Consider the following 27,865-nt stretch of genomic DNA (forward strand, 5'->3'; position numbering starts at 1 on the left):
ATTTTGGTACAACTCAAATTACCATTTTACCACATAGTAAAAATATAATATCTTTTTTTTTGTAACAGCCATCTCTCTTACATTGTGTTCGGCGACAATAATCGCACTCCGCCATCGCAAAATCGCCACGAGTCATACGTGACGCCATTTTGTCATTCCAATCATAACACCATGACCTTCGACAACGACATTTGTCTACTAAGACTAGAAACACCAGTAACGTACACAAATTATATCCGGCCGATTTGTCTGGGTGTAACAAATCAGGAACAAAATGCCTACCCCGAAGGGACCTGTTACTCTATTGGTTGGGGTCGAACAGAGACCGTTGGTAAGTACAGTGGTGGAAATTGTGGACTTCCAATATTAAGGAATCTGAAGAAAACTTTCAAAGATGCAGCGTATCCAACGGTCCATTAATGATAAAATAAAAAAGTAAATGTAGATATTTATATAGCGCTTTGTGCCGTAAACAGCCTCAAAGCCCTTTACATTTATTCCGCCATCATTAGAATATGTCGGAATCACGTTTGCTGCCTACAAAAGGCGGTGACATCCCGCTATCTCTAAGGTCCGCTATCTCTAAGGTTCGCTATCTCTAAGGTTCGCTATCACTAACGTGTAAAGTCTATGGAGATCAGAATCCCGCTATCTCTAATAGAGAAAAAGGTTCGTTATACCTAAAAAAAGGTCCGCTACTTCTAAGGTTCGATATCACTAATTTAGAATAAGGTTCGCTAGTTCTAAGGTTCGATATCACTAATTTTAAATAAGGTTCGCTATCACTAATTTAAAATAAGGTTCACTATCACTAATTTTGAATAAGGTCCGCTATCACTAATTTATTGAAGGTTCGCTATCTCTAAGGTTCGTTATCACTAATTCCAATAAAGGTCCGCTATACCTAAGGTTCGCTATCACTAATTTTGTTTAAGGTTCGCTATCCCTAATTAATTAAGGTTCGCTATCTCTAAGGTTCGTTATCACTAATTTCGATTAAGTTTCGCTATACCTAAGGTTCGTTATCACTAATCTTAAATAAGGTCCACTATCTCTAATTTTAAATAAGGTCCGCTATCTCTAATTTCAAATAAGGTCCGCTATTTCTAATTTTAAATAAGGACCGCTATAGCAAACCTTATTTGAAATTAGAGATAGCGAACCTTATTTAAAATTAAAGATAGCGAACCTTATTTAAAATTAGAGATAGCGAACCTTATTTGAAATTAGTGATAGCGAACCTTAGAGATAGCGAACCTTAGAGATAGCGAACCTTATAGATAGCGGACCTTATTTAAAATTAGAGATAACGAACCTTAGGGATACCGGGATTGTTAAAATTAGAGATAGCGGACCTTATTTTAAATTAGTGATAGCGAACCTTAGAGATAGCGAACCTTCAATAAATTAGTGATAGCGGACCTTATTTAAAATTAGAGATAGCGAACCTTATTTAAAATTAGTGATATCGAACCTATAGAAATACCGAACCTTTTTCAAAATTAGTGATATCGAACCTTAGGTATAGCGGACCTATTTCGTAATTAGTGATAACGAACCTTAGAGATAGCGAACCTTAGAGATAGCGAACCTTAGAGATAGCGAACCGTAACCCAAAAGGCACACGGTTCATCATTACAACGACTGTGGCTACACCTAACAGCTTCCCATTGTACCTGGGTAAAGTGAGGCAAGCGAGGTAAAGCGCCTTGCCCAAGTGCGCAACACGGTGGTGGGACGGGGACTCGAACCCACGCACGTCGAGCAAGCTCTCAGATTATGAGTCCAAGGTCGTAACCACTGAGCCACCGTGTCCTCACGGACATCGCCTCATCGTAACATATCCCAGACTTCAATTATTAAATCAGATGACAGATCTGGATTTGCTATTACAAGGATTGTCAATATTGGAGGTGAGGTGTATGTTCGATTGTTACATATCAATATGTAAGCGATTTTTAGCAAAGTCATAGTTCATTGAAATTACAACCGTATGACAAAACAGGCGAAAATAGTAACTTTTTGCACAAGATTTGCAATTAAAAGAGAATTGGCCATTACTCATTTTAATGAGGCTAGTATATGGGCAATATAAGTGTGCTTTCATTGAATGACATAAAATTTGAAAAATATTGTAAGAATCACTTGAGGTTTTGACTTTTAAAACCTACAATTTGGTCAAAATCGTGCTTGGATAGGTCGTTTTCAACAGATTTACCACATTCGCCTTGCTATAAACATTGAATTGTATTATCTGTTGACCTAATGAAAAAAGATGTTTTTAGGGGGAAGTGTTAGCTTTCGTTCCATATAAAAAAAAATTCTGATTGGATGAAGGAAACATTTGCGGTTTTGACAAAAACCAATCACAGAGTCTATTTTCCAGCTAGAAGCTCCCACAGCTCTTATGATGCTATGCACTCAAGCCTGTAGTGTAATCAAAGACTGTGTACAGACAATTCACTGCTTGCTTGGAAGCTCTTGTACGAAATTGTGTGCTCAGGTGTATCGAGATTGAAACTGTGCATAGATGATGGTTTATAACATTATGCAGTTACTGTCCGTTTTTCCTATTCAGTGCACACAGTGCTCCAATTGATGATTGACCTCTAGCTCACTCACTGTACTGTCGGTATAGACAATAGACTAGTTAGTGAGCTGGTGGGAAAACCCTTCACCCAATATTAGCCATAGAGGCCCACATGTGAATTGTAATATTCATCCTTAACATACTACAATTTGAAGTTAAAAATGTCACGGGAAAGCTGTTGTCGAGCTATTTTTCCGAAGAGAGAATTCCAAAATTTCATAGCAGTCGGACGTGTAATTTCAATGGCAAATTGTGCTCAACAGCTGACTTGTGATAGCTCCAACTTCGAAGGGGCACTGTCGGGTGATCGGTTTGATCAACTTTCGCCATAGAAGCTGAAAATATACTTCAATTCCTTCCCTCTATGGTCATCTAAATATTATTAAAATGCGATTTTGGGAAGATATGGAGTTCTGACTACCCGATAGTGAGCTAAAAATGAAAAACTTATTTCCAAACCGTGTTAAGTCTACAAAGCGTAGGTTCCTGTCATCTGCATCCGTAGCGGGGTGGCGTCCCAACGGATTACTAGCCTATAATTCTCTTGTATATGGATGGTGTATTATAATGAACAAAAAGTTATGGAGTCGGCGATTAGGTCCCCCAGGATTGACCGTGCTCCTAGAGATACTGGGGAAGGATCAATTCCAGACAGGAGCTCCGAGTCACCCAATGACGAGTCATGCTTAAACTCATCTGAGAGGCATGGATCTGATACCTCTCGGGCTACATCTGGCGGAGATCGACGATATCTGAACATTGCAACATGGAATGTCCGTACAATGAACGACTGTGGTAAACTAGATCAAGTTCGCATGGAGGCAGAGCGTTTGAGTCTGGATGTTCTAGGACTGGCAGAAACCAGATGGACTTCATCAGGACAGGTGAATACAAATGGCTGGATGCTCTACTATGTAGGTGATGACAATGTTCACCAAAGAGGTGTGGGATTCCTTGTATCGCCAAAGACTGTCAAATCTGTTTTGAAGGTCCAATCAATATCAGACAGAATTATCATGATTCGTCTCAATGCAAAACCCAAGCCAATAACAATCATCCAGATCTTCATGCAAACGACTGAAGCGGACGACGAAGAGATACTTTCAATATATGCTATGCTGCAAAAGGTAGTGGACGAATTCCCCAAGAAAGATCGGCTGGTGGTGATGGGTGATTTCAACGCTCTAAATTGGTGCTGATCGCCATCATATGTCCTGTGGTAGATATGGTGTCGGAGAAGGTAACGACCGTGGACAAACACTGCTCGACTGGCTCAGTGACAACAAATTAGTTGCTGTGAACACCTGTGAAAATTGCTCAGGAATATAAGCAATACAATGATATATTTTAGGTGCTATTTTATCTGAACTGAATGGATTCTATATTCACTCCGTCTATATTTTCACAATTAAGCTGGCTACAGTGACATGTGATCTTTGCTTTCCCTGCAATGACTTTAATCAGTGTTTTGTATCAATAATGGTTGTTGTTTGACCTTCAGATCCCCTGCACTGCTTTATACAGCCCGGGTATAAAGTATGCCATTAAACACGATGTAAACTTGGGAACACTCATGATAAATAAATATGCTTTGTGTATCATTTTAGCCAGACATTTTTTTGGCACATGCTGTGATTTGACCTCCTTACCCGCTCGTTATCTAATTCCGTAAATTAATTAAGATAATAATTGTGAAAGAGGACAGCTAGCACTATACCACGCGCAGCTAACGACCCCACCACGTGATTAAATTGACGATTTTGATTGGTCAAATAGCTGCACGTAGCTTTAAATAAGCTGTGCGTAGCTACCTGCACGTTACGACCCCAATGGCTTGCCGAAAGTAGCGGGCAAATACCGTACTTGGACGCTGGCGTTATTATCCAATAAGATGGCACCCCCGTACAAATATTTTCTAAGAGGCCCCCCCGGGTCTCGATTACTTGATAAACACCCGGGGGGCACTCCAACTTTGGAGGTGACGCGTATGTAGGGCTGTTAAGACCCCCTTTTTCAGCATCGCTGTCACCCAAAGACCCAATATTTTTTTACGAACACATGCTCTGTCACCCGAAGACTCCCTATTTTTCCATTTGATCTGTCACCCAAAGACCCTTACAAGTTCAATTTGAACAGCAACTTTCATTTTTCACTGATTTTGTTACTTATTTTGAAAAAACAATGAAATTTGAAGCCATTTAGAACTAGAAATTCGATTTTCGAGGTTTTTGTGTCGCTGTTTCGGCTCTCACCCAAAGATTTCATTTAAAAAAAGGTCATGTTCTCACCCAATAACCCCATATTTTTACATTTTGCTCTCACCGAATGCCAAAAATCATGCTCTCACCCAATGACCCCATATTTTTTACATTTTACTCTCACCGAATGCCTCTTAGTGCGAAAGTGCCAGCCCTACACCTATATCCATTTCATATTGAAGTGCCCCCGGGGATAAACATTTATGAGATATGGTAATAATAATTTTATAATGTTCAATATCTTTATATTTCAGGTGCAGTATCAGACTCGTTACAAGAAGTAGGAACGTCAATTATCAGTAGTACCACTTGTCAGTCCGAGTATCCTTTAAATATTGTCACAGATAACATGATATGTACCAACACCGGAGGGGGAAGCGGTGTATGCAGTGTAAGCATGAAAAGGATGTAGATTTTACATCAACAACAGCAATAACATAAAACTGACAATGGCAAAAGCACTAATGAAAATTAAAGGCCCATTCAGTGATTTGCTCATCCGAACGATCGTAAAAATCATCAAAGTTCAGATTTTGGTATATTTGACATAGTCATAGATGTGCAAACATAGCCTGCTAGTGGTTCAGCCGAAAGCTGTGTATTTAAGACAAAATAGGGCATTTTACATGAATCTGTAATTTATATACTGACAGTATATAAATTAGCTACATGTATTTGAATGGGGCTTCAATTTAATCAATACTGATGTTTTCTTCGTTTTTTGTCAAATTTTGCATTTCAAAAATATCAAATGATAATTTGAAAGACTTATCCTTCACTTTTAAGAAGCAATTTATAAACAATTTGAATCGCTGGGATCACTGAATGGAGCTTTAATATACGATACCAAAACGATCAGCAAACCTAATAACAAAACAAAAACAACAACAACATTAGCAGAAAATAACCCCATCCTCCACCCCACCCCTTCCCCTTCACGCACACACCCCTCCCCAGTAGTGAAACATAGGCCTGCTCATGATGAATGTCACTTTATCCAACAACGATGGCAGCAACAGGATAAGAAAGTTAACATTCCTTACACAAGAACAAATTGATAATGAGACATATCAAGGCTCTGGCAATTTTGGGCAAATCTGAGGGAAATATGAGGAATCTGCTTTGTTTACTATAATTGTTTGCTTATTTAATAGCAGAGGTAAATATTTATCACAGTTTAAAATTAAATTTAAATTTATGGTGCACAGAGAAAGAGAAAAGTCCCTAGATTATTATTTTAGAATGCTCAATTTTGTTAGATAGGAAATTCTTCAAATTGGCTTGTACATGTAATGATTAGAGGTTAATGACTGCGCATCAGTTAATTTGAGGGTATTGTGAAATATTTATCACAATTTATCGGAATATCCCTCGGGGCTGCGCCCCTCGGGATATTCCTCGGTTCCAAAGCACAATGTTTAGATATTTCACAATGCCCGAAAAATAACTGATGCAAAGTCATTAACCTCATTCATAACCGTCACTTTTCATTTTTTTAATTCAATTTACGTTACATTTTCTTCTTTTAATTTGAAAACAGAACACAATTTTAACTTTATTTGTCGTTTTCCCTGTAAAAAATCGAATAGCCCATTAAGGAAATACCGCTAGCGACCAATCACACTAGCACGCAATCATGCGATGTCCAAATACGGCGGCCGCGTAAATTGTTCAAACGCGTAACACGTCACGTAACGCGGTCATTGTAGAGCGTACTTTTAGCTACGTCACGAGACGCGGTCATTATACTTTTTCAATGACCTGCATTTGCGTCCGCGTATTTAAAAGTTATTATCTGTGATTGGATCGCAATTGCTGCGTATATTAATGAGGTTATGAATGCATTTTAGCCCCTGCTTATTTGGGAGGGTAATTTCGAGCAGTCCGTGTTGACCGATTTTCTTCCATTTTCCTATTGCGGAGGTATTTACAGAACCTTGAAATAAGAATATATTTGCGACTTCGGAATGCAACGAAGACATGTTAGAACCTCGTCAAAACAGAAAATTCTACCTGACTTCGCAGCCTGGTAGACTATTTCGCACATGTTAATTTAAAATTTTGTGGTCGATAAGACTTCTAGAGACACCATCTTACATGTCCATATTCGATTTATGGTAATACGATCAACACATTTTGAAATATCTATATTTTTAGATTCATGGGAGCCATAACTTGTACATTTCCACGGTATCAAGTTAACGCCAATTTTGGTACAATTTGCCAGTTTTACCGAAGTTATTTGACTTTGAAGTAACAAATACCTAGGTTCTTAGGCAAGCTAAGAGCGCAATGTTTAAACTAGTTTTACTCATGATTCATAGAATGATTCGATAGCAACCTGCAAAATATTCTTGTTGAGGCTTTCTCACTTGTCGTATTGAATACCCTCTATTGCTTTAAGCAATACGGAATGTTACGTCACAATTATTATTCAAGGTTGTTATGTGTGTCTATTCTGTCATCGTCCTGACAACAGACGCGCCCACGGTACAAAGTTGTATTATGTTGAAAATTGTGTTTATGACAAAACGTTAACCCCACAGAGGAGTAAGATAGACAGAGCGCGTACCACCAGTCAAAGTCCCCGTGTATTGTATGCTACCAGTTCTCGCATATTCATGAGGGCCGATTGTTCGATCGTGCTGTGTCTAACAATCACGCCAGCGCTGCGTGCCTTCGCGTATACGCGATAGAGCGTTGCGTGCTTTCGCGATTACGCAATAGACAATGAAAATACGCGGTAATTGCGTAGCAGTCTCGCCTGTCGCATTTCATGGAACAATCGGCCCTCATTATCGGATGAGGCGGAGACTTTGACTGGTGGTACGCGCTCTGTCTATCTTACTCCTCTGTGGTTAACCCTAACCGGCCTGAGTACAACAAACGACTTGACTGCGCGTGCGTCCATCCCACGGGATGTAGTGACGCAATCCCCTATATGCATGTGCACCCTTTCGCTGGGCCGGCCGGCCAACGTAAGACCCGTGGCTAGTGTCGGCGACATAGTGTTTGGCATGCGAGTGGTCTCGGGTTCGAATCCCACTCAGGGCAAACAACTTCTTTGTTTATTTTCTCTCTTTAATCGTTTCTTCTTTCCCTTTCAGTCGCCAAAAATATTTTGGCAACACTCCGCTTTACTGATATAATCCCCAAGCCATTTTTATCAATTTTGAATGGGGCATGGTCTGCTTTGTTAACAACCACAATTACAATATTCTGTGAGTCATGGCCAATAGTTTTTTTGCACCTCGAACATAGGTCCAAATTATCACTTTTTTAAGATGGTAAAACTCAAAGTGTTGCCAGTTCAAAAAAAGATACAAACGAAAACCACTTAAACAGTTTTTATTTTTGTTGGAAAGTAAAAAGATGGGCCTTTATAGGAATCCAATCAAATTTCTTTCTTCTTCTCGAATAATAGAGCTATGGTCCATCCTAAATTAGGCAAATTTCACCATGATTTAGCATGAAATGAGCTAAAATTGCCTAAAACACATTACATGTCGTTACCATGGGAACGGGTAGCATATGAGCGAGCAAAATGGATTTTTGCAATCTACACCCAAAGCCCTTTCGACCTACACGATAAAATTTTTGACCTTGGCCAACTATATATGATATTTAGCTGGGGTTACTCTTAAAATAGTTACTAGGCTTAAAGGGAATAATCAGAAATTATTAGAGTGAGTTCGTAACTGATGCATGCTTGAACAATATTTTGTGCTTTGTTCTCAAAATTATAAAAAATGACTTAAGTAATTATCGTAGTAGTGTGACAAAATGCAGATATTACATTTTGAACCATAAAGACAAAACCAATATCGACAACAATAATAGAGGGCAATATGACGTCACTCATGGCAGAGTCATCCTCATTTAAATAACATTCTATCCTCCATAAATTTGTATGATAATCTATTCTTAAACATTTGAGAACGTGCAGTCTCATGCCTGATTTTTATTTGGGGTCAAAAGGTCATTAAGGAGTCACTTCCGGTATAAAACGAAATACCTTCAAAATGCTACTTCTCCCAAAAAATACGTAGGACGGTGACGCAACTTGCACACATACATTGCTACACAGAACTTTGTAAAGAAAATCATACACATATTTGAGGTCAAAGGTCATTAAGGTCACTTCCGGTATAAAATAAATACCTTCAAAAATTTTATCAGCCAAGTAAAACATAGCACAGTGACGGTATATTCACATACGAATCGATGTTACCCAGTGTACACGTGGTATTTTTTATTTGGGGTCAAAGGTCATTAAGGAGTCACTTCCGTTCCAAGATGAAACCCCTTCAAAATACCTCTGCTACCACAAATAACAGAGTGATGCTACGTACAAAGATGTATTGACAGCGGCCAATGTCTATGGCGGGTTCATAGGTCAAAGGTCATTAAGGGATCACACCTCGGCTGTGTTCGTGGTCTTAGACCACAGCTTTGTCTAGTTTTAATTAATTCCCAATCGAGTGGCAACTGTTCTACAGTAAGCCAAAACATTAAGGTACCAGTTATGTTCACCTCCTGTATAACCTAAACAAAGACAGATATCAAAATCGGAACCTGCAGAAAATAGCTGCATCTTTTAGCTCGAATTTAAGACCTCATTCGTTGAAATTGTTCAAGAAATAAAGACATGGCGATACCAAAATCCAAGGAAGATACAAATGTTGCAGTTTCCTTCATTGCATGCCCTATTGATTTGTACACAAAGCGTTCGTGAACAAGTGAACTAGCGCCGCGCAATTAGCACGTTAAAACTAGCGTCGTGCTTTCACTGATTAGAACACAAAAGTGCAACTTTTGATTTCGTTTCTTCATTAGGTTTTAGATCACCGTTTCTTTAATTCTCAACCAATTTCAACAAATAAGGTCTTAAATCCGAGCTAAATAGTACAGGTATTGACTGCTTGTTTTAATTTTGACATATTTCTTTATTTGGAATATACAGGGGTGAACACAACAGGTACCTTAATCCTTTGGCTTACTGTATATGTTTATTTCCATATTTGTTTCTTTTAGGGTGACAGTGGAGGCGCATTGAACTGTAACAATGGAGCGGGTATATGGCACCTTGTGGGAGTAACGAACTGGGGATCACGACAATGTGAAGATGGACGTTCGGATGTATCTGCACGGGTATCTCGCTATTCACAATGGATATTCAATACAACCACTCTATTTAGCATGCAGTGATACCCCCTTTCCTTTGCCTTCCTCTTCCTTTGTCTCACTCTTTCCAATTTCTTATCTCCTTAAAGGACGTATCAAAATTGTGATGTGATCAAGCAAAATAAGTCGGAACTCGGAAATATTGATTTTGAGATATAGCCAAACAAGGGGAATATTTCCTTTTGTTTCATACCGTTTTGGAAACTCTTTAATTGCTCATACCTTTGGAACTGGTTGTTTCAATGGAGTTTTTGCAAAATGTAGCTTTCCAAATGCTTTTTACTATCCTATAAGAAATTTAATATTTCCGAGTCCCGACTGATCTTGCTTAATCGCACCACAAGTATGCCTTATATGATAGAAAAATAACTATCAAGCACGAATCTTGTGGTTTTATTTCAAACAAACTCTTGTTAACCATAAAAACGAATAAAGACACGCGAAATATTCCAAATTCCCGCGCCGATATTCAAATTGCTCAATTATTGCCGTCAGCCGTTGTATTGCTGGGACGTCATTGCCCCAGACAATTTTGGGTGCCCGGGAATGTTGAATATCGCGTGTTGAGAGATGGCTGTTTTATTCGTTTTATGGCCGACTCAATACGACTTTGTTTTAAATGATACCACGTGATCGTGCTTAATAATTATTTTTCTAGCATATAGGGCATAATGGGGTGATTGCCGGAGACTTTCTTTAAAACCTTATGGGGTTTCATATCTTATTCGCCGTAGAAGTGATGATGTAACAGAATTAACTACCATAGCAAGGGGTTAAAACAATTTTTGAACATATCGCCCTGCACTACAAGCAGGTTGCACTCATCATCTGCGTATGTCTGCAATCATAGACTGAATACAATACCAATAATAATAATCTAGAGTGAGCAGCATGATATGAATATTCTTTAGAATTACGATCCACCCAGATAACATGGCGATATTGGTCCGATGGTGGCCCAATTTATGTTCAATAATATATCAATATCATTTGCCCATGGGCCCAAGATTGATCCAAGATTGGGCTTGGGCTAAATATTGGACCAATATTTAGGCTGACACTGTGATGTCACTATGAGGATTACCGATGGTAATCCAAGATTGGCCCAATATGGGCAGCAAAATAATGCCGATGCCAAGATTGGCGTTCGAAAACCAAGGTTTAGCCAATATATGCATGTTATCTGGGCAGGTCTTTATCCCTGTTCTTTAACATATATATTTCAATGAAGAGGTACCGCGTGCAGTGCGATATATTCAACAATTGTTTTAACCTATCACTATGGTAGTTAGTCCTGTTACATCATAACTTCTAGGGGGAATAATGATCATGATTATTGAAATAAATGGTGACATGCTATTCGACGTAGAAGTAGATTAATTACCATAGGAATAGGTGAAAACACATTTTGAATGTATTGCCATGCACTGTAAATAGGATGCACTCATCACATATCATCTCTGTGAATGTCAATGCAAACAGAGATTGAATAAGGTTACCGATATTAGGTAACGCCACACACCAGCGGGATTAAAACGTTTCAATGCATCATCCTGGGATGCGCATCCATAAAAGAAATATCCGCATCCGGATCACATTGATCCCGCCTCTCGTCAGGCCCGAGACACTCTTTCGCTAGTTTGAGGACAGTACGTATTTTGTGATTCTCACATAATTTATGGCTAATTATCATGCAAGGTAAAGAAGTACTTGAAATATGATATCGGACTAATAATCTTTTCAATTTAAGTTGCTAAAATAAAAATCTAAATATATTGATAATATAATATTATAATTTTAATTGTATGTGTCAATTTTGTGTCCATTTTAATTTTTATGTGGATTTGCATGTGTTGAATTTAAACTTGTGTGAACGTGGAAATACTGGGCGGAGCATAATTTCGCTTATAGAATGATTGACAGCTGTGGGTAGTCGGAACTCTGTCCTGTGATTGGTTCAAAATTGTGATTCTTACATAATTTATGGCTAATTAACATGGCAGAATCTGAACCATCTCTTACACAGACCCCTATATAAGGCTTGAGACTCGCAACCACTAAACATGCATGAATGGATGGCCCTGCATATCGGGAGTAGGTCCTAAATGCCAAAAGCCGAGAAAAAATGCACAATATCGGTAGTTTCTCTATTCAAATCTTGGAATATTTGAACGCGTACGTTTTCAAGATTTTGTACGTTTTCAAGATTTTGTACGCGTTAGACTTTGGGACTTTGGATTTGAAGGGATCCGTAAAGTGTCTGAACGCGCAAATACGCGTGTTTTGTGCGTTAAAGTAAACCCTGCTAGGGTGTCTTATATATCACCTACGGACACTCGTGGCTGATTTTTTGTTACGTACTCTTAATGTTTATCACCAAATTTGCAACTGAAACTTAAAGCCGGTTGCCATCAAATTGTTTACTGTGAGGCTTCTTCACATCCGGGACTTCCAATCCAAGATGGAGTCGTCAACAACAATGGAATGCTAAGTTTCCCGGCGCCGTGAGCGACTACGGGCGGTTGTGGTGAGCATGGTGAGCGAGTACCGTAGGCATGGGATAAGTAATCCTTTATTTTTCTCCATCGCTTATTACCTTACTTTGGCTTTTACCATCATAGCACAGTCATGATTTTCTGCTTTATTGTAAGTACGTTGCTTTGTTTTAACTGGTTGTACATCTTGACAATTACCAGCAGCCATGATGAGACCACCATATGGGTGTGGCCATTTAGTTGAAAGCATACAGTACGCATACAGGAGCAACAGTGATAATGACACTTATGTTAACTCATTCAATACAAATTTCACTTCAAACAATTATGGTAATATTCCTGCCATTTCCCAACCAGTTCTCATGGCTCCTAAGTTCATCTACAATTTTTTTTTCAAGCCACATTTAACACCACCGCTGGATTTAAGATGAAAGGTTACTTATACACATCATACCTACGGCAAACTGAGTACCCCCATAGACTCACTCTAGCTTACCTATCCATGTTAATGTTGTTGCAAGCAGGTGATCTCCATCCAAACCCAGGTCCTTACAAGCCCAAATTTCCTTGCGCAGTCTGTGAAAAGGCGGTTAAACATGTTAAATGGGGGCCAAAAGGCTACCTGCTGTGACGAATGCAACCTCTGGCACCATGCTAATTGTATGGATATGCACAACCCCACGTATGAAGCCCTTCAATCTAGCAACTTATCTTGGATTTATTGCCAATGTGGCTTCCCCAATTTCAGAAATTCCCTATTTTCAGATTTTTCAGTCAACGTTTCAAACAGCTTTGCCAGTTTAACAGCCTCTTCTACATGCTCTGATCCTGAAAGCGTCAATTTGCTTAGCCCGCCAGCGGCTACCTCATCTCCTAAACATAGTTTCATTCCTAAGGAACCCAGCAGCGGTAGGCATAGAAATCCTAGCGCAATCAGGCATGACAGTGCCAGTAGTCCTTCTAATGTAAAAAGCAAAGTATGAAAATTTCAAATCTATCAAAGCCATGGTTATAAACTTCGGTGGCATTAGAAGTAAGGTTGCCGATCTTGCCGTCACCATAGCTACTTACAATCCCGACGTGATTATCGGCACAGAAACCCACCTAAAGAGTACTGTTAACAGCAGTGAACTGTTTCCACCAGATTTTTCGATCTACCGCAAAGATCGCAGTTCAGGATTTGCTAAGGGTGGAGTCCTCGTTGCTACCAACAACGATTTGATTGGTACGCTTAGGGTCGATTTGGATACCGACTGCGAGGCAGTCTGGGTGACAATTAAGATTCAAGGATCTAAAGACATCACGATCGGCGCAAAACCCCCATTTTAATTCCCGACACGCCTGTTTTGACCAATCCTACTATGTCTGATATTAAAATATCAGTTGACGGTGTGACCAAATTACTGAAAGATCTTGACCCAAGTAAGGCTTCGGGGCCTGATAACGTCCCAGCCAGAATCCTTAAAATTACCAAATTGCCCCAGCATTGAGAATCATTTTCCAAAAATCTTTGGATTCAGGCGAGATTCCTTCATCATGGCTTCGCGCTAATATAAAACCTCTTTTCAAAAAAGGAGAACGTACCTGCGCTTCCAATTGAATATATGAATACAAAAGCCACCCAAGTCCATACTTTGGCCAAATTGAGTTAAGCATGGGAAAGGTGTTGCTGTACATAGGCATGTCATATGTTTGAAAGAACAACTCAAATTCATCCTCTGTGTCTATTGAGCATGTGAAAAATAGCATGTATGAAAGAATCAACCCAAGTCCATGATTTGAGTCTTGTAACACATTGATTGAAATCCAGTATGTATAAAAGTCCACTTGTAACATCTCCATTGTTGGAGAGTGACTTTTGAAAAAAATAGGTTTAATCAAGGAAAGTGTGTGGTTTATATTACATGGCAGAATGCTTATCAACATTATACATAACTGTGTGCTTTATTTTGTATTATCTTACTAGTGGTAATCTCATTCCAACATTATTGTCTTTGTATATGATTCAAAAACCACCCAAGTCCAGAATTTAAAATGAACCCCACGAACTCTTTGAAATGCTAATCGTCATACTTAATACAGTTTAACCCACCCATTAGCACGTACAACTTACCATATTGACCAGGTAAATCTAACTGAAGGAATTAAAATGGTACACAGGTTTTTTTCTCAAAATCACTTCCCATGGACTTGGGTGGGTTTTGGATTCATGTATTCAATTATCGCCCTATTTCGCGTACATGCATATGTCCCAAATTACTTGAACACATTATTCATTCCAGTGTCATGGCTCATTTCGATGAGTATGACAAACAGCACGGTTTTAGGAGTAAACATTCTTGTGAAAGTCAACTTATCCTTACCGTTCATGATTTAGCTCAAGGTTTAAATAAGAAATCCCAAAGTGATATGGCAATTATGGACTTCTCAAAAGCTTTCGATAGCGTACCCCATAACCGGCTTTTATTTAAACTCGAAAGATATGGTATCCATAACAACACACACAGATGGATCAGCAACTTCCTCAAGCACCGTGTCCAGAGGGTCGTCGTCGGTGGCGAACACTCGGCCAGGGCTGACGTTGTTTCGGACGTCCCTCATGGCACGGCGCGGTGCTTGGTCCGTTGCTGTTCCTCATTTACACAAATGATTTGCCTAAAAACTTGCATCCATCTGTTCGTCTATTTGTATCATGAAATTCAAAACGATCATGACGCTGAGGAGCTCCAAGAAGACCCTGGTTAAATGGGGAAAAGGCTGTTTTAACCCCTCAAAGTGTTTAATTATGCGTCTAAATCATGTTAGATCCCCCAAATATTTTGATTATAAACTTGGTGACACAACACTGAGTGAAGCTGATGGCCACCCCGATCTGGGCGTATACATCACAAACAAACTCGCCTGGAATAGTCGTGTTAACCAAATAACATCCAAAGCCAACCGTAGTCTCGGGTTCATAAAAAGGAATTTATATTCTTGCCCACAATCCACCAAGGAAGCAGCGTATAAAAGCCTTGTGAGACCCATACACCAAAGATCTTTACAACAAGTTCGAAATGACCCAGAGAAGGTCAGCTCGTTTTGTTTTTATTGCCTACAAGTCACAGTCACCAGGAGTTGTCACCAACATGTTGAAATCCCTGAACTGGACATCGCTGAGCGACAGATGCAAGGTACACAGACTCACCATCCTACAAAAAGCACGTCTAGGTCACTTATCCCTGCCAACGGGAAAGCTCCTACAGACCGCCAAGCGTCAATCACGGCATCTTCATTCAAACGCCTTCACAATCATATTAACCAATAAAGACTGTATGAAATATTCATACTTTCCACGCACAGTAATAGACTGGATCTCTCTACCTGAACATATTACCAATATATCATCCATACCTCAATTTAAAGAAGCCGTAACCAACTACATCCAAGAATCAGCCAAACAACAACAAGATTAATCAGCAAACAAAATTAATTCATGACCGTCTGACTCCATCAGGAGTGTTGGCCAGTATTCGAACAAAGACACAATACTCCTTTAAGGGTATATGCGGTTTTGTTGGTCGAAGCAGCCAAAATACAATTAATGAGTTATGACCGTTTTACAAAAGTGTTATTGCTTCATCCGTCTTTACAACATAACTCCAGAACCACAGGACCTACAAAAGTATATACATATTTGAATTCTTCTACACTCAGGAAATGATCAATGCAAATTTTGCCAAAGCTCACTACCATTTCCAAGATGCTGTGAACTACCAAATCGCAAGTTTAAAATAGTTAAATCAGAGCTACCTATGCATTGCTTATTAATTCAAAGGTCTTCACGCTTTATTGAATGGCAAGGTCGATCATCGGCATGTATACAAGTTTTAAAAATAAGAACAATGAATATTTTGTCTCGTTATTGGTTTCTGTTGAAAATTAGTCAGTCTCGGTTAGCCTTGAACCTTGAAGTTCAATGCTTTTCAGCCTTTTGTTAGCAACTGATCCGTACTAATTATGGTTACATGATTCAAACCGTCGGTATGAATACTTCTTAAAACAGTACTCTGACTCACACTGTGCTAAGTAACTTGATATTTAAGTATACGTATATATATAAATAATGCAATATACCCGGTATGGTGTAAGGACATCCGAATTCTGGATATTAGATGGACGAAATGGATGTCAACCTAACAAAGATTTGCCAGAAGGCGGAGATCATCTTCAACCTAACAGAACCTGACAATGACTACCAGTTCTTATACAGCACCTTTGATATCCTCCTCATCACAGTTATCGTACCTGTGATATCATTGATAGGAATTCTTGGTAATAGTGCTTTCTTATTTACAATAATACGTATCAAAGAACTTCGCAATGCTACAGTGACGACATATCTTGCCAATCTTGCCGTATGTGACATATTGTTATGGATATTTGTCACTGCTTGGTATGTTGCTACCTATATGACCAGTCCAGTGAATGGTTCGTTTCCTGTGAGATCCTCCTTCGGATGCTCAATATGGCAAATTTCAACGCACTGGTGGTACTTGGGATCACTGAGTTTCATTACTTTGATTACCGTCGAGCGATATCTGGCTATCTGCAAACCCGTACAACATCGTAATTTTAGAGGCAAATATCTAACATTGAAAATAGTCATTGCAGTTTGGGTGTTATCTTTGTTATTAACTTTAACGGGAGTACCACAGTATTCAAGATCTGTTTTTCACTGTATCTTATGGCCAGAATCGGAGGAATTCATCGATTTACCAATAACATTCAATGACTGTGATCCTGAAAGTAGCGCAGCTGATATCTACGTGAATCTCCTGCAGATACTGACACTGATACTCGGCTTGATTATCAACTTTGTGCTGTTTGCCAAGATCATCATAGCCCTACGGAGGTTCTCCAAAAGATCTTCCCGATCTCAAAACGTAAGCAAGCAAGTGACGCGAACACTTCTCGCAAATGCTATCATATTCTTTATCTGCCAGGTTCCAGACAGAATCTTCGCATTTGACGACATATTCGATAACGTAGGTGGTGTGGATTTATTAAGGTCACATTATAGTGAAGCACTGGTTTTGTTAGTAGGAAGGGCATTTCTATTTCTTAATTCGATCATTAATCCATTTTTGTATGTTTTAAGCTGCAAACTTTATCGAGAGGCCATGTTGAAAGCCATTTGTGGAGAGCGGTGTGCCAATAAAACTGCAGACGATCCCAAAGAATATAACATGCAGGTTAAAGATAAACGGATTAGTAATGCCACAAACGTTTCTACTTTATCGTCAGGGGTTTCACCTGTTCTGATCCGTAAATCGGTTCTAGATATTGACACACGTGGTACTTTATTAACAAGTTGAAAAAAGACAAAAGGGCACGATGGCATACACGGTTGTTTGATGGCATGTAAATCTGAGTCATTTTTTAAGAAAAGTTGAACAATGATGGCGCTATTTATCTAAAATCTTGTTTGCATCGTTACAAGAGGTAGACACTTTTAAAATGATATTAGAACATCAGTAAACAGACTAACAAATGACAAATTTCCCAAAGACTTTATTTCTTAATGTAAGTAACTCATATTATTTGGCTAATTTAAATTTAAATATATATATAAATAGCGCCCTCAATTTGCACCCAAATGTACAGTGTGTAGAATTAAAATTACCACATAAAAGCAAAAAAGATGAATAATTTGACATAGAAACGAAAATCTGTGTTAAAAACTGCTTTTCTGAGACAATGGCCAAAACTGTTCTCAGCTACCAATAATGGTAGATAAGCGTAGATACAAAGTGTTAAAATGGGTTTGTACTTGGTTGGGGTTTGAATTTTGTGCGTCAGTTCTGGACTTACTGACAATATATATACATATATAGAGAGAGCGATTGTTTCATTACATTAAGGGTAAGATATCGATATTTCGTGATGTTTCCGGCATGGTTTCAATGCACAGCCTTCAGATTGAAAAAGTTATCACTCTATAATCAGGCCTTAAATAGGAATGGGAAGCAGCGATATAATATTTATACTCTAGGTGTTTGGCACTGTCGTCTTTTGATTGGCTGACAATTATGTACTGAGAATGGCCCACACTGAATCTGTTTTCTGATTGGCCAATTGAGCTGTGCTCTGATAGGCTGAATCGAAAGGACTCTTTTTAGAGCTGCAAGTATTCTAGCCTGGTTATTTGAACGGCTCTTTTCAGAGCCACGACAGCATCCAGGCTGGTTGTCTAAATCTTTCCAGAGTCACCCAAGAGACTATTCCACATGCGACGGTCATCCTTGCCATCCGAATTCTTTACGTATTCTTTTTAGTAGATGATTCATTACCACTGATCTCAAGGTCCATTCATACTATGCCACAATTAATTGCTTTGCGATGCGTTGCAGCACTGCATAGTACTGACATTTTAACTTGGAAAAGCCACAAGTTGCGGTGAGTTACGGCAAAAAGTAATCAATATATCGGCAACGCACCTCATCGCAAAGCAATTGCCGCGTAGTATGAACAGACCTTAAGGTTTCATGACTGAGTCTCACCCCTCAGTGGGGAATTTGCATTCAGATAATCTAACTTTCAAGATGCATTTAGTTTGGCTGATGTATTGCGAACCACAGTTGCATGGGATTAAATACACATGTGAGCGTACACCACGAATGAGCCGTAAAGTTGGCAAATTGTATTCTGAGCTACAGTGTAAAATGTGCATGAAGGTTGTATTCATAGGTACCTCAATTTGGTTCTACATGTATCTCATTTTGATAAGAGCCAGTCAAACACCTTTTAAACCAATCAATAATCCTATTGTTGAAGAGGATAATAAGCTTCTACCTATATCTATAGAATTTTTAAATAGCTCTAGTCTTTCAATCAAAAGGTTCTAAGCTCTAGTCTTTGTTTGCTTTGGCTAAATCCTGTTCAAGTGGTGGGTTACAAAGCATTGTATTTTGTCTAGGTATGAATAACCAACAATTAACAATGAGAGGACATTCTTGAACATCGTTGACTTGGGGGTAATTTGAAATGACCGCCATTTATGACTGTTTGATATTTATTACCAGCAATGTGGAAAAAGAGACACATGTAGAATCGAAAAAAGGTACCATTTTGTTGAAGGAGCAAAGTTCAACAAACAATAACCCCGCTTCTGGATATCGTTTGAAGTGTGATGTGCCCGGAGTAATTTAATTTGATGATTTATCTTTGTTTACAAAGTTACATGAGTGATGACATTTTGGAGGAATTCCCCTCTCAAATTGAACAAAACAAGTTGAATAATATCTAATTTGGAATATTTGGAACCCCCTGAGGTTGTAAAGGGAAAGTGATGTAATGGAATTCCCCTAAGGAAGTGATGTAATGAGAAAGGTTAATATTATAATTAAGACTTTAGAATTCCCCAGATTGAGCATAATGTGAAGGTAGCAAATGGCCCATAATAGAATGGGGTTTTTCCAATGCTTTGGATATAAGAAAATGAAAACACAATTATGGTCACAGTTGATAGTGTTGATCTGGGCTAGCTAGCTAATATGCTTACAGTCCAATTCCTTCAAAGAAAGGAAATTGCAAACCAGAAATATTTTATGTAGTCAAAGTACTACTATTTACCAGTGTTGTCAGAGAAGATCTAGAATACGTCAAAGAATGTTATTCTTCCAAGAAAGGAATATATATTCTTCTGTCGACTTGCTGAAGTCTGGTGTTTTGATTCAACGCAACTGTCAAAATAAGTGGCGACAACTGCATCGCAGTCCTGCTTCCTGAAGATATTGTGTGAAAGGTGGAAATAGCAACAAGTTTGGAGAAAGCAGCGCAAGGAGTTAAATTTGGAGAACTGCGCAAGGAGTTTAGTATAGGAGAACTGCGCAAGGAGTTATAAACGTGTTTGGAGAACACCATTTTCGTATAAGGATTTTATACGCAAGGATTTATAAATGCAAGTGCACAATGGACGTCTCTGATTTTCGCAGGACAACTGAATAAGGATATATTACATCAGTCGTCCAGAACATTGCATGAACTTTATGATCGCCAAGAAGAAGAATGCTGGCTAAGTACAAAATAGATAAAGAGTGATTATATTTGATTATTGTGTATGTGCATTTGTTGTCATATACTGTACCAATAATAACATGCTTTCAATTAAAGACTTAGATTTTGTTAGCTTAACCAAACAGTGTATTTGTGTTGTGCATTCGTGTGAGTTCGGGTAAAAGGTGATTTTGGCCTTGAGTCAAGTATGACTCGTAACAGAAGTCAAATGATATACCATTTTAAAGCTTATAATACATATCTTCTAAACACAAAATAAAACAAAATTGACCAGGGGCCGAATTTACGGCTCATTTGTGGTGTTAGGTCACATCTTAAGGTTTATATTCTTGTGTTCTTTGTATTATACAGGCTTTGAAAGTCAATTCAAGGTCTAATTACATTGAGATGCATAACACAAATTCTTCTTATGCCATCAGTGTAAAGTTTATTTCTCATAAATCTCTTTGCAATAATTAACTAAATATAAACTATATATAGCCATCTCCCATGCTGACCCTGCAACCAGATTCCATCAAGAAGGGTGACACCATACAGAATTGATCTGGCTGCCTTTTCCCATAAATACCAGATGTATGTTATTTTGGTCCCAACTATAACAATCCAATATAGCATATTTCCCATAGTTTTTAATACTTACAGGGTTATTCATACCTCTTTATCATTATTAAGGGCTCTGGTGTGAACCTTTGTACAGTATCTTATCATTGTTAACCCCATGAGAACTACCTGCCGATTGGCCAAATCAGCAACATTGTTAAAATAATTTCACCACACAAAAAAATTGGGGTGAATTTTTTGAAAAGCTCCATTCTGATTGATGATTAAAGTGAAGATATCATGTAATTGACCAATCAGAGGCAATGTTAGATCGGCAGGCAGTGCTCAGGTGGTTAACTTCTATAGTAGCTCATTATAAATATACAGTGAATGTATCAACTTAGTGAATAAAAGTAATTGTTTTTAGCTGCTGTCGTGCATCTATCTTTTCATATAACACGGGCAACATCATTATTTTTTGCGTAAAACAACTCGGCTTCACCTCGTTGTATTACTTAAAATAATGATGTTGCATGTTATATGAGACGATAGATGCACAACATTGGCTAAAAACAATACCTTTATTCTCATTCTTAAACACTTCAATTCCAATAATATATTAATCATAAGTATACCACATTTTAATCAAATTAAATCCTACATTTTACAAGGAATTACCTAGGGATTAGAATCGATCAGTCCCGTTGTTGCTATGCACTTCCGATTGGTTCAAATAGCGTGTACAAGTATCATTACGCCAAAGTGTGTCCTATCACACGACCAAGAACCAATAAGATTGCAGTGTTTTAAAATGCATTATGTTGTATTCAACATGGCAAATGGTACACCATATCAGACCTGCCAATCTACCGAAGTCAGAAAGAGCGACATTGAGGCCAAAACCTTGTACATGTACACAAACCAGGAACAAACAAATTCAAATAGTAGAGATGTACGATCAAAATGATATGTAGCACAGAAGTACACCAATTCTACTATAAATATTTTTAGTCGCATCACATAGTGGACAGATGATGGGGGTCACATCACATAGTGGCGGACAATTTTTTGTCGTAATTTATTACTTCAAGAACCACACATGTAGTATAATATATTGCATAACAATTGTTAACAAGTTACTCGCTGTGGTCATTGATCATGCCATGATAAAGCAGACACATAAAAGTTAGGTTCTAGATACTCAGATATTGTAAAATCATATACTATGTGTATTTAATTGCCAAACGTAATGTGTCACTATGTGAAACAGACATTTCCCATACAGCGCATATACAGCACCGTTATTTTATCCACCACTATGGGATACGAACGAAGATATGTAGTACAGAAGTAGACCAATTGAACTCTAAATAAACACACATGGTTTCGAGGCTCCATACCCCATAGAGCAGGAATCTAGTTAGGTTGTCAATTTGTTGATGAGAAACTTATAATATATAACTATATAATAACTATGTTAAGTTAATTATAATCTTAAATTATTGCACTGTCTATTTGTAATAATATCCTATCAAACAACAATTAGTAAGTTTTTAGTGTGTTCGCCGTCGGACAAGTTTAGAACTGTTGACAGCAAGCCCGCTAAAAACTTACTAATTGTTATGAACTTCCGTTGTAAAAGCCTATCCCACGATTTATCAAACAACGTTGGAAACTTTCATGCAGTGGTATAAATGATAGGCAGATGTCTTGGGATCAAATTTCTCATCCCAAGCACATCTCCTGATACATTACACAGATGTTAAGCTTAAATATATGTGGCATGTCGTCACTGGGCGGGAAAAACCTCATTTGTACTTTTTGCCTTTGAACATGGATGAAGCAAACCATTCAATAAAAAGTCTACACCTACAAGGCTTTGTCCATTTTCAAGGGCTAAAAGTAAATATGCAGTGTTTCCTGCATGTACTTTTGGCCCTTGAACATGGATGAAGCAACCTCTTCAATATAAATTCTACACCTACAAGGCTTTATCCATGTTCAAGGGCCAAAAGTACATATGAGGTTTTTCCCGCCCAGTGACGATGTGTAATTTCACACCTGATAACAAGCATTTTAGGGAATGCAAGTATTGGCTAGTCAAAACAATACCTTGCACGAATGATTTGAGACTGAAACCCTTACTTACTGCACAATGAAAAAATACAGAAGAGCAGAATATTTTCATATGTAAGGCTTGAATTTTTACATGCTTCTCTAACATCTCATTCAGGAGATAAAATTCATACTAGCAAATTTCAGCTACTGTTCCTTAGATTAAAATGTTGGGCTATTCCATGTAAAATCCACACATCCCTGCGGAAGATTTCACGCCCTTCTCAATTCTAGTAGCACCTACTGTTTCAATCCAGCTGGAAGTTTTGACTAGTTTTAGGTAACATTCCAGCTGACCTTTGTTTACACTAATCAAAAGCAGTTCAATTTTGCACAATTTGGGGTAAAATTAGACAATTTTGTTAAGAATTCCAAAGTCTTTTTTCCACTTTTTATGGATGAAAATGGTTGATCTGGACTAATTTATACTGTTAAAATTTGGTGGGAATTCCACAAGCTTCCACAGTGGGGGTGTAGTTTTCAAATAGTACAGGCCATTGGACACTGAACCCCACATCTGACCCCTGACCTCTATACATGGATAGCAGGTTCACACGTAATAGGATAGTTGCCAATAGAAACCACTGACTATGGCTTTTTGCCCTCACCAATATGGTAGAAGGTCAGGGAGAAGAATACCAATCACCTGTGCGTGGTTTGTACTCCATGCATTTGCATGTCTTCTGGAGGACGATTTGAACTATTATTTTACGCCGCCTTCGGAAGTCAATTTTTTTAAATTAAATTTCAATTTCAATTTTAATGACTCAAACAATAAAGAGATCGACTCTAAAACTTAGATGACCCTCTAGATTTTGTATGTGAGTTTTGGCATCCTCTTTTCTCTCAATATAATCCACATTAAATCACATATGTATGCAAGCTGGTTTAATATTTCGCTTTTATATGCTAGATCAGTTGCTTATATCTTACTGTCTTCAAGCTGGCAACACCACAACTTTTACATCAATTTTTGTATACATTGTGCAAAGCAATATTTGTATGATAAGTGCTAGCATTTAAAACTGATGTGCAGATTCAGCAATAGGCATATCTTTACTTCCTCAGTGATTTTATCACATCTTTAGAAGTAGGAGCATTCATTGTTTGTCAAATTTCTGACAACTTTATATAACATATTATAGAAACACTACTCTGTCGGCACATCTTCTAGAAATACTGATAATGCATTTGGCTCAAACCGTCCATTTACCATGCATGAATGAATACGTTATTTTTTTTAGTGACAAATAAATTCCTTTTGCCCATATGCATCTTGATATTGATATTGACATCACACAAATGGTGAACAAGGAATGTCCGAAATTTGAATCTTTATAGACCAAAAATACAGCTTATTTAGCCAATATCAACATGGGGTCATCAGGAGAAAGGTTTACGGAGCATACTGAACGCCTCATTAATTTTGTAATTCACAATATGACAGTATTACATGGAAAGAAAGTGCAATTGTTCGTTATTTTTCGACAAACTTATTTTGACAAATTGACAAGTTCAACATCAATCTCTTACACAAGCTTGACTGCAGTGATTTTGTTAGCAACGACAGAAACTAGCTGTAAAAGAGACTATGAGTATAATATGTGACATAGAAGTTTAAATCAAGAAGCATTATGGGCAGTGGGCAAATGAAGAATTAGGCTATTCCATTTAAAATCCACAATACTCCTGTGGAAGATTAAGATTAGGTCTTCCACAGTGGGAGTATGAGTTTTGAATAGAAGAGACAATTGGGTAACTTTGATTTGAAATACTCAATCCAGTTGTGACAGATATAGGTAAAGCCATGATACAGAGGAATATGGGTTACACAATGATTAACCTAGAGTCCGAAGTTTACCGTTTTCTAAAATCCATTTTCCGAGTTGTAATCCGTGTTGTAAAATTTGTAAATCCATGTTTTATGAATAAAGCTTAAAATATATAAACAATAAATATGAATGATATTAATGTCACAATAATTTGTTCAATATCGGGATCAATATGCTCTGATTGGAATATTCTCACGATAATAGGCCGACTGTTACGATGTTTGGATGGATAGGGGTTCATGCCTTGGTAATATACCTTTATTTTGGTGTTATTAAACAGCATGTCTATCATAAAAATTGACACACACAATTCAACTCCCTTATCTTTTGACAATTTTTGTCATGTCATACAAAACTGTTATTTTCCGTGTTGTACCTCCGATTCCGTAAAACGGAAAACTTCGGACACTAGATTAACCCTGACCAATTACATTTGAAAAACATACTCCATATGTGGAAGATATTTCACAGGGTAATGTAGATTTCAACTGGAAGAGCCCATTCAATTATATTATAGGGCTTACCATCCAAAATATGTTTGTTAGTATGGACTCCATAATCTGACACATAGCTATGACAATTTTATGACTAAATGCTAGGTTGTCAAAGTAATAAACTTTATAGTTTGCATCATATAAATTTCATATTTACAGTATTATATACACATCTTTGGAAAAAAAAATAACTCAAGTTGAGAAAATACTTCTTACATACAGCCAATTCTGCATAATTCTGGTTTAACCTTTGCACCCTGAGTGTTATTAGAGCTTCAAGGTATCCCAGAAATATTCTGCCATGTCTGTCAATTGTTACAATGTTTTTCAACGTGATATGTGACACGATCTACTCCATGGGGGCCAAAGGAGGCATTTTTGAAAATTGAGTTACTATAATTATTACTTTGTAGTAACATTAGACTATCATAAACTGAAAACACCAAAGGTCTAGCATACTTGGTTCTAAAGTTATGAAGTTTTGTGATGTGTATTTTCTTATGTGTTTTATTGTTTTTTACTCCATATTTTTGCCTTTATCAGGCGGTGATGGAAGCGATATCGCCAATTTTGAGGTCGCCATTGGATTAACACATAATCATGAAATCTTCACAAACAATTCTAAATTTGTTATGTGGTGTCAAAGCAAAATTATCTTACTCTAAAACCGTCGGGGTTCGACAAAGTACCCCACTGCAAGTATGCTAACCGTGTAATTTGAATGGGGCTGTCAGCCCTGTATCTTCGCCAGCCTCGTACGTCACATGTTGCGCTTCCTATGCCGCCTGCCTTTATCTCAGTTTCCAATTTGCCGCCTTTGGCCCTCATGGACCAGATCGAGTCACATATTAAGACATTTCAATCATCCACTACCATTCCAATCTATTAAATATATTATTAAGCATTAGACTAGAAAGAGAAAGGTCCTGGTCACAACATAAAAAAACACATCTCACCCGCTGTTATTTAAATAACACAAAAAAACGTAACAAAGTTAATACATTTATATAATTCAACAAACCTAGAATATTTACGATAAAGCAACAAATTTAGTATACATAAAACCTTCTATATATCCTCACATTCTCATTATATAAATTGCACTAATGATTATACATATTAGTAAGTATCAAATAATTACGCTATATTAACACGAGTTGATAATCTCAACCAAATTAACACAAATACAATGGAAGTCATTGTTTTAATACGCCGTAGAAGTGACGTAGTTAATCGGATTAACTACCATAGCAATAGATGAATACAATTTTGACTATATCGCCCTGCACTACAACATTAACGCGGTACCGATGCATTGAACCATAGATGTCAAAGAAAGGCTAATCACTCGCATGTGTAAGATAAGTTTCTTTGAAAAGAGCGGTATTGTATTCAATCTATGTTTGCTGACATACGCAGGTGATTAGTGTAATCTGCTTGTAGTGCAGGGCGATCTATTCAAAAATTGTATTGATCTATTGCTATGGTAGTTAATCCAATTATGATGTCACTGCTACGGCGTATACTTGCATTACAGCTGATGGTGAATAGGCTATTTTAGCCGAAATCCACACACCCGCTATGGAAGACATGACCTTAATCTCCCCACACAGGGGGTGTAGATTTCAAATGGAGCCACCCATTCAGGTAACATCAATTGAAATTCGAAAATTAAGGTTATGTTTTCCACAGGGGGTGTATGTACTTCAACTGGAATAGCCAAATAATAAAACACAAGGTTCCAAATAGAGTGGACTCTTATATGCAGGGTGTCACATATGGCAAGGTCAAAGGTCATGATGATGATAAACATCACTCATCCAGCCTATGCGAATTCCAAATCATAGGTCCTAACAATCAGCAGAAATTTTCAAAAGGTTAAATAAGGCAATGTTATAAGTACTTGGAGCTGAATTTGTACTTGGCCTATGGACAAAGCTGCCAATATTTTTACTTATCTACTGTTTCCATAGTGCATGGTGAGGTCCTGGAATATTAGAGTTTAGTAGTGATGTGGTCGACATGCCTTATGTCGACATAATGTCGACGTCGGCACGTATGCCGACATGTCGACATCAAAAAATCATGTCGACAAAAAAAAATTTTTTTTTTTTTTTTTTTTTAGTTTTCAAAAAATATTTTTGGCCAGAAAAGCAAGTTATAGGCCCAAACTGACTTGTTATTCAAGGTTGGAAACCAGAGAAATACTGCTACTAAAAAATTTAAAAAATGCCAATTTTTTTTTTTTACAAAGTTGATGAACTTGTACATTTTGATTACCTTTGCTTCTATTGAACAG

General features: G+C 37.8%; 2 protein-coding genes and 1 long non-coding RNA gene across 3 annotated transcripts in view; 2 read left to right on the forward strand and 1 right to left on the reverse strand.

The window, feature by feature from the left end:
• Positions 1-11,833, forward strand: part of LOC140170393 (neurotrypsin-like) — a 28,043-nt gene extending 16,210 nt beyond the window's left edge. Inside the window, exons 9-11 of the mRNA XM_072193770.1 lie at positions 69-331; positions 5,103-5,239; positions 9,883-11,833. Of these exons, the coding sequence (XP_072049871.1) occupies positions 69-331; positions 5,103-5,239; positions 9,883-10,056 (574 nt within the window). The 3' untranslated portion in view covers positions 10,057-11,833. The remainder of the gene's footprint in view (positions 1-68; positions 332-5,102; positions 5,240-9,882) is intronic.
• A 4,857-nt stretch (positions 11,834-16,690) lies between these two features.
• On the forward strand, positions 16,691-17,884 carry LOC140169545 (kappa-type opioid receptor-like). The gene has a single exon (XM_072192808.1). The coding sequence runs from the start codon at positions 16,691-16,693 to the stop codon at positions 17,882-17,884; it is 1,194 nt and encodes a 397-aa protein (XP_072048909.1).
• A 3,102-nt stretch (positions 17,885-20,986) lies between these two features.
• LOC140170398 (uncharacterized) lies at positions 20,987-27,780 on the reverse strand. The gene is made up of 2 exons (XR_011861537.1): positions 25,491-27,780; positions 20,987-25,083 (listed from the first exon to the last, which is right to left on the reverse strand). It is a non-coding gene; the product is annotated as an uncharacterized lncRNA (long non-coding RNA).
• Between the last annotated feature and the right edge of the window lie 85 nt (positions 27,781-27,865).

Source organism: Amphiura filiformis, chromosome 14 (assembly GCF_039555335.1).
Source record: "Amphiura filiformis chromosome 14, Afil_fr2py, whole genome shotgun sequence".
In the NCBI taxonomy this organism is placed as follows: Eukaryota; Metazoa; Echinodermata; class Ophiuroidea; order Amphilepidida; family Amphiuridae; genus Amphiura; species Amphiura filiformis.

Coding starts and splice junctions, on each gene's coding strand:
- LOC140169545 (XM_072192808.1), top strand. CDS start 16,691: ATGGATGTCAACCTAACAAAGATTTGCCAGAAGGCGGAGATCATCTTC.